The sequence below is a fragment of the Poecile atricapillus genome, chromosome 1, assembly GCF_030490865.1.
Source record: "Poecile atricapillus isolate bPoeAtr1 chromosome 1, bPoeAtr1.hap1, whole genome shotgun sequence".
Taxonomy (NCBI): Eukaryota; Metazoa; Chordata; class Aves; order Passeriformes; family Paridae; genus Poecile; species Poecile atricapillus.
The window spans coordinates 33,544,226-33,562,442 of NC_081249.1; the positions used below are offsets into that span (position 1 = coordinate 33,544,226).

Genomic DNA, 18,217 nt, shown 5'->3' on the forward strand with positions numbered 1-18,217 from the left:
GGACAGCACATTTCTACTTGGCTAACTGGGTGGGATCTGGGAGGCAGCTCTGAAGGGTGGAATTACAGAAGAGAGCTATCAGGACTTTAAGAACGCTGTCCTCCAAGCACAAGAAAGTTCCAGTTATACATTCAGGAAAATGGGTAGATGTGTTGGGAGACTGGTTTGGTGAAGTAGGGAGTTCAGAACAGAGCTCCAGTGCCAAAGCTTGCATATAAGTAGAAGAAAGGAGAAAAACTTCCCAGGTCTACAGGAATGCTGTAAGCAAAAGCTGTAGGCTTTTCAAGGGGGCAGATCTCCATCCATGGAGATTTTCAAGGTATGACTGCATGTATCTCTTGAGCAGCAGCCTTTTTTGGATTTCCTATTGACTCTGCTTGGAGCCCAGGCAGAGGCTGAAGCCCTCTGTAGGACCCTTCCCACCTGAATGATTCAGTAATTCTTTTAATTCAGGCAATGAGAAAGTATTAGGGCATGGGAGAGAATTCTTTAACTCTCCCCGTTTATTGTTTGCAACAAGGAGTCACAATTAGTAGCCTCAGTTAAAATATTAGCCTCTGCATTTAATTTTACATGAATATCCCAGTATTTAAAGACCTGAGTAAATCATAAGCTGTGAACATCATGATCATTTTAGAGCAAGGACTTTGACAAGATGCAGTTTGGAGATGGCTTGTAGCTGTGAACACCATAGGGTTTCTTACACAGTGCATGTCCTGAAGCTGCAAACTGAGGGCCGGTCTCATACCAAATACTTTTTACGTGGTACTGCTTATGCTAAGTTTGATTAGTGGTGAGTGTATGTAGCATGTGTAGTGTTCAAGTGAACAGATAGTATGGATTGCAACAGTATATTTATCTACCATTTTACCTTTTAAAAAAAAATCAGAAAAATAAAAGCAAAAGCACTTTTCATGATCATCGTGCTTTGATCACTCCATCACAGTGGACTTAGAGGTACTTAGGGCAATTTCTGTATCATTACAAGATATGAAGTATTCTTCATAAGTTTTATTTCCTAGGGCATTAGTCTTCAGAAGAACACAGTGTGAGATTTTTGGATTTCATTAGTGTTGTGTAAAATTACAGAAGTGCAGGAAGGGTTGTATGAGAGCAGCCAGCAGTTACAGCAACTGCTGTCTTTTATGCTGCAGTGTTTTCTTCCAGGTGCAACCTTGTGGTTTGTGTGAAATTTTTACTCAAGCAGTAGTTCTGCTCATATTTATAAAACAATGTTATAATTGGTCTGTGAGTGAAAAATCTTGTCTATTTTTATTTTTAGATGCTGTGTCTACTCCATTAGTTGCTAGAAATTGTCTTGTTTCTCTTCCTGCTTCTCTGACTCAGTCAGAAGCATCTGACTGTCCTCTAATTGCCCTACCCTTTCTCTGTTGTAGGATGTGGGCTCCTGGATGAAAACACAATGGAAAAGACAATTGAAGTGCTGGAGCGGCACTGTCATGAGAATATGAATCATGCCATCGAGACTGAAGAGGGGTTGGGTATCGAATATGATGAGGATGTCATCTGTGATGTGTGCCGGTCCCCAGACAGTGAAGATGGGAATGACATGGTGTTCTGTGACAAATGTAATATTTGTGTCCATCAGGTTAGTGCCTGCAGAAGTGTTGACACTATCCTGTGGTCTAAGTTTATCCAGGCAAGTGTGGAATTCGAATGGGTTTTAAATGTTAAGTGGAAGACTTTGCGGTTTTCTACATATGGTGGCGCGATACTGAGGTGAATTTTTGGACTCTAATAATTACAGTAGATTAAGTGGCCTAGCATGTGGACAGCCACAGTCTAGCAGAAATGCAAAGTGTGTTTTTAGGACATGCAGCTATTTCTTCTGTAACTGTAAATAATTTTTTCCTCTATTACTAAATCTGCTTTTGAAGATAAACAGGACAGGAAATACTGGTTTGCCTGTTTGTGAATCTAAAGATCATTTGTTTCAGAGCTATTTTTTTTTTCTTTGCTGACTAGTTACTTGGTCAGACATAGACTGTCGATCTGGAACCACATGTAGGCACTTTAACAAAGTGATCCTTTTCAGAAGCCATCAGCACCTGCAAAAACCATGGTCTCAGTCTGAGTGGTGCTCATATTTATAGTGTTTCAGATGTAGCCAAGACTTTGCACTGCCTGAGCTCAGCATAGTCAGGTAAAGGTATCCTTATAATCAGAAAAAGGGTATGAATCCTGTGGTTTTTGTGCATCCTGTTCTGGAAGGGAGTTTTGCTATAAATTGAAAAGAGATCAAGAAAATTCTTTCTTTTTATGTATTTTTGTACTGACTGCAAGTAATATTGCGAAAACATATCTGGCTGAAAAAAGACCTGTCACCTCCTGCTCACAGTGGGCTGGCTTCCAGCCTGGCTGCTTTCTGGACCTGAGTCCCTGTGTGAAGCAGCCTGTGAGCCTGAGCTGGCTGTGGCCAGGTGGCCAGGACAGGAATGTGGCTGGCAGCTGGGCTGCCTGCTGCAGTCTTGCTTGTGCCTGTTAAGGAGTAATGATGGATTTGCAGTCAAAGGCTCATGGTTGTCAGCTGACAGCTGAGCTTGAGTTGATGGTCTGCTGCCTCCTTGCCCTGGATCTGCCTGAAACAAACTGGAGTGTGTCTGGGCTAGAGCAAATCCTAACTATAACAACAGCTTGTCGCATTTTGATCTGGATCAGCTTTGGTTCAACAAGTAGCCTCAGGTCTTTGTCATCACACAGTTTGGAGGTGGAGGGGAGGAGGAGTGTGAGAAAATTCCTCCTTCATGGTACCATGTTGTGCTGCCTCAAACATGTTGTGAAATTACTGTTTCAGTGGTCTAGGCGTCCTTTGCTTATCAGTTAAAATTAGAAAATAGTTTCAGTCCGTTTCCAAAACCCTAGATACAATCTTAGATGTAATGCCACTTCTGCTCTAGTAGCAGAAAGAATTCTGCTGGGAATATACCGGAGAGTAGAACACTTGTAAAATTTGGATTGCAGCTCCCCCTGTTGGGCTTTTACAGGAGTTGTCACATCAAAAAAAGATTTAGGTTAAGTCAGTCTTGCCACATTTAATTCAGGAAAGTCCCCCTCCCTACAAGCCTGACATAAATGTACAGTGTTTTATGATAATGTTTAATATTAAATACTCAGATCTTATTAGCAGAAGGCTAGGAAGGCAAGTATAAGAATTTTACTAGATTTAATCTGAAAGAACGGTTACAACTAATGATCCTGTTCTTTTGAGTCTTTTAATGTTATCATTACCAGAGATAGTGTTAGAAATTACGAGATTTCCTGTGATATCCACCCTTTTGATAAAACTTTTATTTGGAGTGGATGAGTGAAATTAGACCTTGATGACAGCCACTGATTTCAGGTATGCTCAGCTTCATGGAGATAGGGGGGATGTGTACATACAGCAGCATCCACCAGTGGTTCCATTAACTACCACGAGGAATTTGAATTGGAAATCAAACTATTAATTTTCCTTTTTTTCCTTTAGTTCTCAAACCTAGAAAAACTTAAGAAATCTCTAATTTTCCATGTGGTTAAATTCAATACTTGGGAAATGGGCATAAAACCCAGCATCTTTTAATTCCAGTATATGCTGTAATTGTTGTTGCATTATTATATAAATATGTAAAGAAAAATACGCAGAACTGTAACTGCAAACATTGCAGGAAATTCTTTTCAGCCAAACAGCTCATACCCCTTCATATCTAAATAGAAGAGTGTTACATTTTTAGCAGTAGGAAATTGTTATTTTAGAAAGTATTAGATACAGAAGCTAATTTAAAGGAATATCCATTTTGTATACTTCAGAAAGTTTAAAGTCAATAAAAGCAAAAGTGAAGGTTTGTACCACCGGTGCTGTTGCACAGTCCCAATTGATAAGTTTTATAAATAGGTGTAAAAACTATTGCTTTTGAGACTGTTTGTCTCTTGGATTACTTGACTTATTTTAAGGTAAAGAAATCACAAGCAGATTAAGTGAAGGCCAGATTTTGCCTTTACTTTTTGAAAGCTTTGCTCTGTGTGAATGTGAATGCTTGTGTGTGAAATAATTTCAGCACAATGATTCCAATACCTGTTTTTCTCCAAGGCTTGCTATGGAATCTTAAAAGTACCTGAAGGGAGCTGGCTGTGTCGCACCTGTGTCCTGGGAATACATCCTCAGTGCCTCCTCTGTCCCAAAAGAGGAGGTGCCATGAAAGCTACCAGGACAGGCACCAAGTGGGCACATGTGAGCTGTGCTCTTTGGATTCCAGAGGTAAAACCCTAATTTCTCTCCTGTCTTCTTCCTTCTTGTTCCATCCTCTGCCTTTATACATTCTCATGATTTTAGGTCTTTGACATAATACTGGGTTTTATTCTGATAGGCCTGCTCAGTCTGTGAAGTCTGGGTGAGAGTTCGACTTGTATTCTATTAATGAGTCACTTTGTCACCTCCATTTACTCAGCAATCACTTCTTGGTGTCATTATGGTATCTGTGATCTGCTAGAAAGGGCTAATGTATTACTGTTTAAGAGCTGTATCTTAAAACTGCAGGTTCATTGTCTCTCAGATTTTTGGATGAATTTGTGTGCTTGGATGGATGTATAATTTGCATGATTATCTTCATTTTTTCAGAGTTTTGTTTGTTTAAAGATTGCCTGCACTCCATTATTTCTATAAGATGTAAGCTGAGGTTTGTAGTTAAAGTTTCTTTGAGTTAAAATTTTTCTGAATGGTGGGGAGATGAGAATTTTTTATGTCCATGTTGTATATACTTTATAAGTAAAAGCTTTTTTGATGTATCTGTGCATAGCATTTACGGAGAGTTTCATAATGAAGTTTTACACTTCCTCCTCCATTTTCAATCAAGTTTAGCATCACAGTGTAGTTCAGTAAAAGAGAAAGTTCACTTAGGTGTAGATGGAGTTTGTGTTTAATTTTGTACTTGGAATATTTATGTTTTATTTCTGGTAAGATTCACAAATCCATTATGGTGGGTGGTTTAATGTGAGACAGTAGCCGTATCTGTCAGCACCATGAAATCAAGGAGACGGTATTTTCTAAATCTTCTGCTCTCAAGTACAGACAGGCCTAATGTGTGCACAACTTTGAGGAAGATACTAAGATTTTGGTTTGTATTTTTTTGACTTAGCAACCAGATATAATGTGTAATTCTTAGTTGTCTCAGGTGTATATGTCTTCTTCTTAAGGAAATTTTCTTTGCAGTTGCACTTTTAGGCCTACTTGTGTTTTCTGTCATCTCTTTCACCTTTGAGGAGAGAGAAGTTGAGGAAAAAAACAAAAAATATTTATTTTCTAAAAATCGCTTCTCTTGTGCTTATGAAGTGTCTTGACTGGAAGCTTTCCTGGCTCTGAGCTGACTGGTTTTTCTAAGAGGTCTGTTCTGCATGTGGTTGCCTGGCTGTTCTCATCAGCAGAAGAGGAATAGTGAGGTTTGGGAAGGAGATGGTGGCCGGGCAGGAAGCACACGCTGGCTTCTTGCCTGCCCATCTCCCTCTGGCTCTGGAGGAAGAGAAGCTGCTGGGGGATACCCAGGGTGGGAGAGCTTGGATCCAGCTGTTTCCACAGCCCATTCAGTGATTCTAGGTTTTGGATACCTCCTCCTCTCCACACCAATGCAAGTATGTCAGTCATAGTGAAGAGGTGGCAGATACCTGCAGGCATGGGAAATACCTCTCGGATCCATTCTCTTCGGCTTGTGTGTAGTCACTTATAAAACAATTCCGTTACCAGAGAAGCCAGGAAAACCCTTTGTAAATCTCTACTAAAATGGCAGGTCAGTTCCTGTCTGGAGTGGCCTTATGTGCTGCAGGGGGCAAGAAACACGTAGAGTTTGACGAGCCAGGGATGGATGCTTTAGGGGAGAATGTGTATTCTCATATATCTATTTTTTCTCTTCCAAGGTACTAGCATGCTGGACCTTCCTAAAAGAAACATGAATTATAAAGTCACTGGTATTTCCTCTTGTGGCCCTAACAAAACGGAGCAAAGCAGAAAGCAGGGAGGAAGGAGCTATAAATATGTCTGTGTCTTGTGGCAAAAGGTTCAAAGAGACTTCATGAGTCACCAAGTGTAGTCTAGCATTGTAGCAGTCAATTGTGCCAGGTATTCTCCTGCATTAATTCATTCAGCACTGTCTTAAAATATTTTCCTTCCCTGCCTTCTTTGTGAGTTAATGGTATTTAAAGGCTTTCTTTTTGCTCCCTTGACTGGAACGATTGAAGGTTTTTACTTTCCAAAGTGTACTCCTTGGTTTATATCCTGTTTTTCTTCTGCCTTTGCTTTAGTGTACGTGTGTGGTCTATTTCATGTTTTTTTTTGAAAGGTGTTCTTCTAAACAAAACAAAAGAAAAAGGAAACACTGATACTAGAAAACCTGTACTGAGTGTTTTGAAATTCAAGGTGTTTCTCTGCCTTAGATAACCTATAACAGGCAGGTCCTCTTCCAGTACACTCCCCCGTCTGTAGAGGAAAGATACAATTGACCGTCCTGAGCGGCTCCTGTGAGTGACTGTGCACAAGCCACTGGGCTGCCCTTCCCGGCCACTGCTGCAGATCCTTGTGCACTGGTGCAGCTGTTGGTTAGCAGGGAAGCAGAAGACAGCAGGGTGATTGATCACATGCATAACAGTTGCAGATAATAGGCTTCAACAACCCATTGTCTTCACTCTCTCCCACTCAAAGAACTTCTTCAGAGTATAGTCACGGTGTAACCTGATGCAAGGTGAAGAAATGGAGAAAATGACTACATGTTATGGCAGATGGATCATTTCTGCCTTGGAATGGGAGTTCTTGGGGGATGAAAAGTTTGCCTCTGCTCTCTGGATCCCTTGTGAGCAGCAAAGTTCAAATGGTCTTTGCCTTGACTCCTCTCTGCAGAAACATGCAGGTGGCACAAGGCCAGTATTAATAAATTGCACCTGACTCTGTGAGTGCCTCTGTGCTTTTACAAAGTGGGGTAATATCAACAGTCAGCTTTACAAGCTGAGTGAACAGTATTTCCAATATAAATGTTTCCTGACCTTATGAGTCCCCTCTGGGGAAGAAGCAGGGAGAACATTTAAGGGGGCATAGAGGGACAGGGAAAAGCTCTATGTCAATTCCCAGCTCTGGCTGGGAAGCCCAGTGGAAAGCTGATATTACTCAGTTTCCAGAAAAGTCATTGCAGATTCTGGTTTGTTTTTGAAAAGAATACAGATAGCCTGACCCATTGACACAACCCTTAATTCCTAAGGGAAGTCTTGTCTCTCACTGTAGTGGTAACAGTCAATCTTAGTACAGTATTGTTTCAGAAATACCTGTGTGCAACTTGTAACCAGCTGTTTTGAACATGGTCAAGTTAGGGACATGAAAGGCTCTTGCCTTTTGGAAGCACAAAAGCTACATTCGATGATATTGAAGAGCGCTGACCATGATTTTGTTGAACTACTCCAGCATTCCAGTCATGTCACTTTTCCACCCGTTTATAGGAAGGCCACAAGAGGTTAAATTGTTAGCACATCTGTCTCATGAGTGCATCATGTGTTGCCGGACTATTCTTCTTTAAAACCTGAACCTTCTGAAGCATCTAAGTGTCTTCCTAATGAAGACTTGGAAATGCCATGCAGCCAGTTGACCTCAGTATATTCCAGAAGATGGAGGTTTGCACTTGGAAGATCAGAGAGGGAAGTACTGTAACAAACATTATCTTATTTGAGACAATTTGTCATTAATTCATAAATTTTTGGTCAACTCTTTTTTTCCTAATATGGAAATGACGAACCGAGTAATCTCTTGCAAGGCTGTTTTTTCCACCTACTTAAATGATCCTTAAAGCAATGCATGATAAGGAGAGAGTAGCAAAAATATTCTCAGCATAGCAACTGTGACTTAGCACTGCTATCTTTGGGTTAGTCTACCTCACTGGGGAGGTCTGCTGAAGCAAAGCTTTCCATACTTGGGGATTAAACATGTTTTAGAATGAATATATGAAGCTAGGAAATTCAGCTTTGTCTACTGGCTCTTGTAAAGTTGCCAGTTTAATTATCACATGTTAAAATAATTCATGCAACCCAGATTTTCCTGGGTGTCTCTTACTGTGGAGTTAATCCAAGAAAATTACTGTAATGTTCTTACAGTTTTCTAGAAAAAGAAAGTAAATGTTGTTCAAATCTCATCCCTCACTGCTTTTTTTAAGCCATCAGCTTTCTTCTGGCCTTCCAGTGCTATGGAGCATGACCTAGGAACCTCCTTTCTTTGAATTCTTAAGTTTGACCCTTTGAGAAGAAGTCCATATTCCCACCACAGGAAATACAGGTCTGCTCTATTCAAATGTGTTTTCAGAAAGTGTGGAGAGCTTCCTAGCTAGTATCAGCACTGTGGTTTTGGTTCAGCCAGGTAGCTCTCCAAGGCACACAACTGCTAAATTCAAAAAGTGTTGTAGAAGTGGAAAAATCCAAGCTCTTGGACACATGTTCTTGGGACAGTTATCCCACTGAAATCTTCTCCCATGTGCCATACTGGCCCAGTTCTGCATGTTAGTCAGAGAGCTGGCAAAGTTTTCATTTCTGTGCTCAGATAAATCCTGTCAGGCAAGGCTCAGGTTTTCCTGCAGATATATCTATATCTGTTTTGGTTTCCAGATCATAGAGGAAAGTCCTCATTTCCCTATATAGACAACAGGCAACTGAGAAACTTCTATCACAATAGTTATGTGAAAGTTAATATAACGAAGAACAGGAAAAGCTATCCTGTCTATATCTGGGGTTTTTTTCCTTTCTTTTAGTACTATCTATAATCTGGTCTACCAGAGACAAATTTATCATCCAGACTAAGTCTGTGAAAACTAGCACAAGACAATATATCCTGCTTTGCAATAAGAGAAGTTTGTTGTATTTTTTCTCAAATTATATTTGATACAGTCCATAGTTAGGAAAGTGTGTTAGGATTATCTCTTGCAGTGGGAGTGCTCCATGGAGAAGCAGATCTGGGAAGCAAGGCTTTTCCTGGCTGCTGACTGAAAGATCTGGCTCTGTCCCAAATCTTGAGTTTACAGAAGCAGATACTGTAGCAGATCTAGGGATTTTATAGAAGGAACTTTTCAGGAAAGTGTTCCTGTTTTGTTCTGATGGGCTTATATTTTGGCACTTTTTAAGTTAAACCTGTGAAAGCAGCACAGAGGAAAAACAAAACCACGAGGGAATGGAAATAAACTTCAATATCATTTTCTGCAGTCTCTCAACTGGTAGTGGTTTAGGAATGGTATTCTCCAATTCAGTGTTCCCACTGAAACACTTCAAATCATGCACCACTCCCACCTCCCTTACAGAAGGCTGGAGAGGGGATTTGGAGGCACAAATGGTAAGGATCATGGACGGAGATAAGAACAACTTCCTGGAAGCAGCAATGAAATAAGAAAAACAAAGGAAAACAAACAGTAAGAGCTGCAATATCAGTAGCAGAAGGAGCCAGTGCTACCCGACTGCTGTCTTCACACCACACTTACCTGACCAGAAGACAGCCCTTCCCCCACTCTCAGAAAATGATGTGAGCTGGTGTAGAATAACCTCTGGTCCTAACCATGCTCCCTCCTGGCTACTGCAAAAATTAACCCTGTCCTGGCTGGAACCAGTACACTGGTTCGTAACAAGGGTGTGCTGTAGATGCCTCAAATATTTTGAATAATTGCAGCTTTGAGTTACCAGGTTAAACTAATAGTATTCCACACTATTGTCTGCATGTGGGATCTTTTGGGGTCCCTTTCTGAGAAGTATGCGCACATGGAGATCTTGCAGGAAGAGAAATGAATGGATAGCTTTCTTCTGGTATATATTGAGAGCTTGGTGGTTTGTTTTTGGTTTTTTTTTCCTTTGATAACTGTTTTCTGCACTGCTTTTTTTCTTTATAGGTTAGTATTGCTTGCCCAGAAAGGATGGAGCCAATCACAAAGGTGTCTCACATTCCACCAAGTCGATGGGCTCTAGTGTGTAGTTTATGCAAACTGAAAACTGGTGCTTGCATTCAGGTATGTACTTGTCCCATAATGACTCTGCAAGGGTGAATCTGTCAGAAGGGCAGTTTTGGTTTTGCATTTTGTTCTTCCTGTGTTCAGAGATGCTTTACAATGGAGATTGCTGTTGTATAGATGTCTACTTCTTCAAAGCCATTTGCTATCAAATTATTTTACTAGACAGAGATTAAGAATTAGTCTGGGTTGCCACCTTTTTAATAAAGCTGAGACGTTTCAGAGCCACTACTGTGTGTATCAAAGATGGACAGAAAACCCCTTCCATTGAACGCTCTTTGCAAACAAGAAAATGCTATATTGGGTAATACCAATTTCAAAGGAATCAATAGTTCTAAGAACGTGTAGGAAATCAGTTTTGGCAGGGATGGATTTTCATGTAGTGGAGGTAATTATGTCCTTTTTTTCTGGTTTGCTGTTACTGTTAGTAATTGAGGCTTTTTGTTTTACTTTGTCTGCAGTGTTCTGTGAAAAGCTGCATCACTGCCTTTCATGTCACCTGTGCCTTTGAGCATAGTTTAGAGATGAAGACTATCCTGGATGATGGGGATGAGGTCAAGTTCAAGTCGTATTGTCTAAAGCACAGCAAGAACAAGCAGAATTCACTGCCTGATGTTGAGGAGCACCCCAAGAGCGTGTCAGAGCAGAAGCAAACAGAGAGTGAGAAAACGAGCCTGCGAGCCCAAAAACTCCGAGAGCTGGAAGAAGAGTTTTACTCACTAGTAAAAGTGGAAGATGTTGCAGCAGAGCTGGGCCTTCCTAAACTTGCTGTAGACTTCATCTACAATTACTGGAAATTAAAGCGAAAAAGTAACTTTAACAAACCATTGTTTCCTCCCAAGGAGGATGAAGAAAATGGCTTGGTGCAACCAAAAGAAGATAGCATTCATACTCGCATGAGGATGTTCATGCATTTAAGGCAGGACCTAGAGAGGGTAAGAATTAACTTGTACAGTTTTGAAAAACTATTTGCAGGTGAACAAGATCTTTGTTTGTGGATGAGAGTGAGAATGGGGAAAGCAAAGTGAGATGATTGAAAAAATAATAATTAAAAAGAAAGAAAAAGTAAGGCTTCAACTCAAGTGTTCTGATATGCTGCACTGCCTTCTGGAGAGACTTACAAGAGCTGCCCCTCTCAGTCCAGTGAAAGGTCTGATGTGACAGGAATACTTCCTGACTTGCTTAAATGCTTACTTGCTGACTTCCTTTATGTGTTTTAAGATGCATAATTCTGTGCACAATGGACATATTTGGTAATTGACTCTATGACTTCAGCTTCAGTTGAATAAATGTTAAAAAAAATGCGGAAATTTATTTGACCCACTGTAGTTCTAGTTAGTGATAGAGTTTAAATGAGAAAAAAACTGTTGCTTTTATTAAGCAAAAAATAAGAGTAAGACTTGTTACCACTTGGAGGCTGCCTGTTGGGTTGGTAGGGTCACCCACAATTTTCAAGTGCTTAGAGGTAGGCAGTGAATGTAAAAAAAAGGTAATAAAATAAAATAGATGTGATGAGGAGAGGGGAAGTAAAATCAGAAGAGAGATAATAGCGTTGTAAGAAAAGGGTAAACAGTATTGGAGAGAGAACAACGTGAAAATACAGGAAGATTGTTGGAGCTGAGATTTGCACTTCTCAGTGTAACTGTTGTCTTGAATCTGTCATAATCAATCTCAGATCTTTTCCAGCACTGCTTTTGATATGGAAGCTTACTTTACAAAAAAACTTAAAACCCATAACATACCTCACATGGAGGGTTGGTATTTGGGGGTGGATTGTTTTTTAGTTTTCAAGAGACCATGTCAAGCTTTTTGTTTGATAAATATTTGGTTTGCACCAGATTTTGTTGAAATTGATATATTTATTCTGAGTGGAGGTGTTTCATAATTTTAAATGCCTGTCTCCAAGTTTCTGAACTTCTGTGCCACAAGATTATGTAACTGTTATATCTTGGGATAAATATAAATTTGGGAATCTTGGAATTTTGTTTCTAGGTAGATTCCAGTTCTGAACAGATGACAGTGCTGGGGAAAGTGTGTTTGGCAGATACCTTTCAACCAGCCCCTATGCTGTTTCTGTGTTTTAAAAGCCCTTACTGGTGTTTATCAAGAACTTTCACTGTCTCTTCTTATTCTATTGCCTTAGGTGGAAATGTTGCTATTAACTAAAACAAGTAGTAAAAGTAGAATTATGTGGAACTGAATCAGAATGGTTTGGGTTGGAAGGGACCATCTAGTTCCAACGCTCCTGCCATGGACAGGGACACCTACAAGACCGGGTTACTCAAAGCCCTATCCAGTCTGGCCTTAAACACTTGAGGGAGGGGGCCTCCCCAACTTCTCTGGGCAACTGTTGCAGTGTCTCACTGTTAACGATGTCTTCCTTCTGCCCAAAGTAAACTTGCCCTCCCTCAGTTCAAAAACATTACCTCTTTTTCTGTCACTACAGCCTCTGGTCTCTGTCTTTCTTATAATCCCTTTTCATATAGGGAAAAACTGCAGTAAGGTCTCTCCAGACCTTTCTCTTCTCCAGGCTGAACATATTTTTAATGCATAATTAGGTATGTTCAGTTATATTCACAAGAACTTTAACAAGGGATTTTGCATGTTTTGATTTTGTTGTTGATGCACTTTTTAAACTATATCTGGGTTTATTTTCTTATTGCCTGTTAAGTGTCCTGTTATTCCTCCATAGGTAAGAAATCTCTGCTACATGGTAAGCAGGAGAGAGAAACTGAAGTTGTCCCACAGTAAAGTACATGAACAGGTCTTCAACTTGCAAGTTCAACTCATTAATCAGGAAATTGCTGCAGGTAATCATATACATGTAAAATATTTATAAATCCTGCCTGTATTTAAACTAAAGCAGTGTATTCTTTTTATGTTCCTAAATAGTGCTTTTAACATGTAAAAATGCCTTTAAGAATTTTCTTCAAGTACATAGTCAATCAAAGCAGCAACACAAAGAGAACATTTTAATCGCTTAAAATGTTTACTTGAATATTTCTTTATTTTATGGCTGTTTCTGGTATATGCCTCTTGCTTATCACTGTGGCATCCAGATAGCAGAAATGAGCCAGTGGTGATCTCTAGGCTTTTGCACTGTTGGGCTGCTGGTCTATGGCACTGGTTCCCCACAGCAAGCTGTACCCTGCTGGTTGGTTCTCCAGCTGAGAAGGCTTTTCTGCCTGCTGCTAGTAGTTGATTCCTTCAGGCAAGAGAATGAGTGACTGGTGGGAATCACTGCTGTTCTCATGTGCCCTGTGCATGTCATGAACAGCGCAGATTTGCTAGCTTGCCATCTGCAGTTGCTCTCCTTTCTTCAAAAAGAGTTTAAGTGCTCTGGTTATTAACAGAGACTAGTAACTGTTTAGGAATGCTCAGGTGCCAAACCCCACTCTGCTTTTCACATTTACAGCAACTTTTTAAAATAAAGAATACAGTATTTGGAAAGAGGAAGAGCATATGCATACCGGTGTAGTTACTGGGATTTATTTTTTTTTAATAGGAAAGGCAGCTATTTTACTATGTAAAATTGAGATCTCGTCTTTCAAGATACATACTTCACCAGTTTAGGGTGAAGTCTTCATGCTTTTTTTTCTCTGCCCCTGAAACATGGATAGGTGTCATTAGTACTGATAAGGTTTTTTATGGATTTTTTAAACTGTTTTAGACCAGACTAGAACTTCATGGAAGCAGCGGCACTCTGAAGCTCCTTGCTTTTGTGTAAATGCATTTTATTAGAAATGTCTACTAAGTTTGTTTAATGTCTTTAAAAATACAAGTGCTTTTTTAATACTTACTATAATAGCTTGATACTTGCAGTGGGTGCTGTATGCATGTATTACCATAAACAACTCATGTGTTGAGGTAAAAAACTTTTAAAACTTAGAGAATTTGATAATACAAAGCGGAGAGCTGAACTAAGTCCAAATTGAAACTCAGTTTGAAGCATTTTTTTCTTCATCCAAAACTGAATATGAACCTTTTTTACAGCTTTGTTGGAACAGCTTCAGTCATATCTCAAAACTGGTTCAATTCACTGGCTTAAAGCCCCGTAAAAAGGGCGCATTGTTGTTTTTAATGAAAATATTTAAATGCTTACCTAAATTCCAAAGTTGTAGATAATTTGGAACAGTTTGGTTATCCCAGCTCTTCCTTAGTGTCCTAAAATAATTTCACACTAATTATTTGCAAATGCTTCTTACTGTTGCATGATCGTATAATGGACTATAAAACTTGATACAGATGACAAAAGAAATTACCCTTTTTAAAAAAGCCTTTTTTTCTTTTTCTTCTGCTTCCTCGCCTCTTTCTCCTGTAGGCCATACACTGACAAGTGCACTAGAGAACACACTGTTCTACCCACCTCCCAGGATCACCCTGAAGCTAAAAATGCCCAAATTAGCATTAGGAGACTGCAAAAATAACTCGCTGAAGCCTGGCAACAGACCGCTTTCTCCTGACAACAACAGCACTGTTTACAGCAAACGGAGTGTGCCAATGTCAAAGGAATCGTTTGAAATGAAAGCAAAATCTTATGCCAGGTATCAGCACGACAGCAGAAGTAACGGGTTGCTGGTAGGGATTGGCAAGCCTCGGAGCGAAGTAAAGGATTCTGGCCCCACGCAGCTGATGGAGTTTCACCGGGGCCAGCCATCCGGGAAGCCTTTAGCGCTCCAGGCTGCTTTGCACGGACAGTCGTCCATCGGGAATGGGCGGGTGCAGCAGGAGAACTCAAGGCTGGTGTCCAAATCCAATGGTCTGATGGGCAGGGCTGGAGATGTGAGCCAGAGAGACAGCTCCAGCCAGACATCCTACGAACAAGAGTCTGTGCTCACGGCTCACTTGGCCAGCCAGAGTGGATTCCGAAAATCCACCATAGAACATTTCAGCCGGTCCTTTAAAGAGGCTACCAACAGTCTGGTGAGGACCACGGAAGATCTCCGGTGCTGTGAAAAGCCAACAAGAAGACTTGCAACAAAAGATCGCTTGTGGAGCAAGCAGACACTTGAAGGTGCTCCATACCAGGACAATGATGGGTACTGTCCTGACTTAGAGCTGAGTGACTCTGAAGCAGAAAGTGATGAAAACAAAGAGCAAGTGCGGTTAAGACGAAGTAGCTCAGAGAGAGAAAGCCCGAGTAAAGACTTTGGAAGAGACTGTCACAGTAGAAACAAAAAGAATATGATATCTCACAGTTCGGTACAAAGGTGATTAGAAGCCCCCACGGGGTAATTTAGACTTTATGTATTCCAGTGTACCAGTGCAAAGCTCAGCATCAAAAGGTTCCGGAAAATAGTCTAGGACCTATTTAGGAAGAGCTGCAGTAGGGGATGGGGGAGGGGAGAGAAATCAGTCGTTTTATTCAACTGTGAATTGGTTTGCAGTCTTTGCAAGGTTAGCTCAGTTATCCACAAAGTCGTGTGGAAATCAATCGTGTGTTTTATCAGAGGGTAACATCTGGGAGAGCACAAAGCGGTAAACTGTGCAGAAATTCAGGAAACCGCTTCCACCTTGCCAGCTTAAGTGCAAGGCACTGTGTTCATGTGGAGGCAGTCTCGTGGTGGTGGACAGGTTTTAAAGAAGTCCTTGCATTGCTCTAAGGTGTTGCAAGAGACTGCAAACGGAGACACTGAAACTGCGTTGTTATGGCACCTGCAGTATGGCTTTGATCCAGCAATGCACTTGCGGCTGTGTTAGGAAGTTAAGCATGTGAGAAGTCCTGCTGGTTTCCCCAGGAACATTTGTGCTCAGATATCCGAGCGCATGCCGGTGTGCTCTGCTGGATCAGGCCCAAAGTGACTACTAAGAGACGATCCCCTTCTGCAGGAGGCTTTGCCTGCAGTGGCGTTTGCAGGCTCCCTGCGGAGGGCGGAAGCAGGCGTCGCTGGCGCTGCCAAACTCGCTGACCTCTAGACGTGCCCCCATTCCCTGCTTTTGCTGAAGGTTGTGTTTCTCTTCACAATAATTCGCTTATTTTGTAAATATACAACTTCTAGTACTTCAGTTTTTTTAATCTCTGTACATAGATGCTTGTTGTGGGATGCACTTGTAAATATTTTACCCAGCTAACAAGTACAGATGGCTAATTTTGTGGATAGTGTTTACAAAAGTAGATGTACTACTTCAAAGAAAAATGCTATTTGACACTTACATTTAGGCAATCACCGGTGATGCCAGGTTCCTCTTGAAACTGAGATTTCATATCCAGAGGTGTTTTTACCTGGTATTTTTAAAGTCAGCTGAATTAGAAATAATTTCAGCTGATTTTTTTTCAGGTGCAAATTTTCAACCCTAGTTGCCTGAACACAGGCATAGGAGTCTTCTGGCATCTAGGTCTGTAAAATTTTAGCCAGTCATCATTTAGAGTATGATGGTTTAATTAAAAATGGGTTTTTTTAATTGCTGAAAATCTACTATTTTATTACGCTGCTTTTCAACCTCTGGATCAGTTGCTGTTTCCCAGTCTAACACATTTTTTGTATGTCCTTTAAAATCAGCAGTTGTTAAATGGTGATTAAATTTTAGCCAATACTGACTGAGGAGTTGAGAAGGGAAGGGAATGAAACCCTTTCTATTTGTTTCAAAGACAGGGCATTTTTTGTTTGAATGCAAACTAACTTCTTGTTTTACAGATGGTATTGTGTTGATCAGCAAAACAACTGCACTGTTTTTGTCTGAAATGCTGTACATTTCATAAAGAGGCATCTTCTGTCCCCACATCACTGGCTGAAATGACCCATAGGTCGTGTAGGGCATGTTGTACAGCTCTGTTGAGGGTTCACTTTTGTCTACAAACAAAAAGGCATTCCCCCCACAGTGTGAAGATGACTATGCAGGATCTGAACAGCAACTTGTTTCGCTTCATAGTTTTAATTTATTGCTTTTAGGTTGGGAAATGGCAACGAGATTCTCAGATTTGTTTTAAACTTTGAAATCTCCCTAGTTGCAATAGCACTAGCAGGTCAGGGGCTGGAGGAGTCTTCAGTAGTGAAATAATAAAAAAAGTATACTTGGCCAATCTGCTCTGTTTGCTTCATGCATCTTAATTTTTTTTATTTTTTTTTTAATTTTTTTTTTAATTCTTGATTTTATGTATATTTGTGTAATTGATCTTTCTATAGCTGTATCTTCAAAAATATTTCTTTTGGTGTAAATATGCAGTAGCAATTTAGGTTTCCACATATTTTATTTTTATGGGAAATGCTTTGTGTTCTAAGCCATGGGTCATTCAGAAAGTAAACAAATGTCTGTTCATTTGTATTCTGGTTCTGATTCTCTTAATTCTCCTTCAATATTTATTAGTAATCCTCTCTCACTGGCCATGAAATTTTATGAAGCTTTTATTGGGAACACTTATCTGGGAGGTCAGCAAAGTGTTCATGTTATTTTGTGGCTGGAAGCATATGACAGAAGAGAGGGAAAATGGTGCTTCAGCAAAACTCAGCGTTTCTGCTCTTCTGGGGTTATCAATTCAGTTGTTTCCAGTCTGGGCAATGGTTTTGCTTATTTTTACATGATTTTAATAGACATATGAAGGAGCCCTTGGTTATGTAGTTCTCAAGTATTGTCCCCAAAGTGCATTTGCTAGTTTTTATTGTGCATTCGGTGGCTAACTGTTTTGAAGTATTACCTCTTAACCTTATTTGTCAATTTTTTGTTGTGTTTTTGCATTTTGTTTTATATATATAAATATATATATATTCAATTTTCCAAGATGGACTCGGTCTTTTTCAGATGTCCCCTTTTTACAAGTACTTTTTCATTAAATTATGAAACTGCTAACAATATTTTCATTTGTTGTGATTTATTCAGGGCTTTACTCTCTGTGTCTGGCAGGTTGTAAAACTCATCAGTTCTGTGTCCATCAGGACTAAATTATTTCTGCAGATTTGGCAATACTTTAACAAGTTAAGTATCCAGGCAAACCCTTCCCCTTCAGCCTCCCAAAAAAAAGAGTCGCTGAGCACTAATTTGCTGTGTATAGCAAACAGTGCAAGCCTGGCTTTCGTTTCTGCCTAGCTGAGCAAATGTAACAGACCATTTGCTGCCCTGGCCTCGCTTTTCAATGTATTTGCTTATGCTGTAGGACGGCTGGTTTTCCCTGGTCGGACAAAGTGACTTATAGAGGAAGAGCCGCAGCCAGGCCTTCTGTCTGATCCCTCTTCTTGTACCCCCGCAGCCGTGCGCAGCTGAACACTCGCCAGTCTGTG

General features: G+C 40.3%; 1 protein-coding gene across 8 annotated transcripts in view; it reads left to right on the forward strand.

The window, feature by feature from the left end:
• JADE3 (jade family PHD finger 3) overlaps positions 1-17,785 on the forward strand; it is a 64,530-nt gene extending 46,745 nt beyond the window's left edge. For all 8 annotated transcript variants that reach the window (XM_058854612.1, XM_058854569.1, XM_058854559.1 and 5 more), the window contains 6 exons: positions 1,398-1,609; positions 4,088-4,255; positions 9,888-10,004; positions 10,466-10,939; positions 12,697-12,814; positions 14,326-17,785. In XM_058854612.1, the coding sequence (XP_058710595.1) occupies positions 1,398-1,609; positions 4,088-4,255; positions 9,888-10,004; positions 10,466-10,939; positions 12,697-12,814; positions 14,326-15,218 (1,982 nt within the window). In that variant the 3' untranslated portion in view covers positions 15,219-17,785. The remainder of the gene's footprint in view (positions 1-1,397; positions 1,610-4,087; positions 4,256-9,887; positions 10,005-10,465; positions 10,940-12,696; positions 12,815-14,325) is intronic.
• The last annotated feature ends 432 nt before the right edge of the window (positions 17,786-18,217 follow it).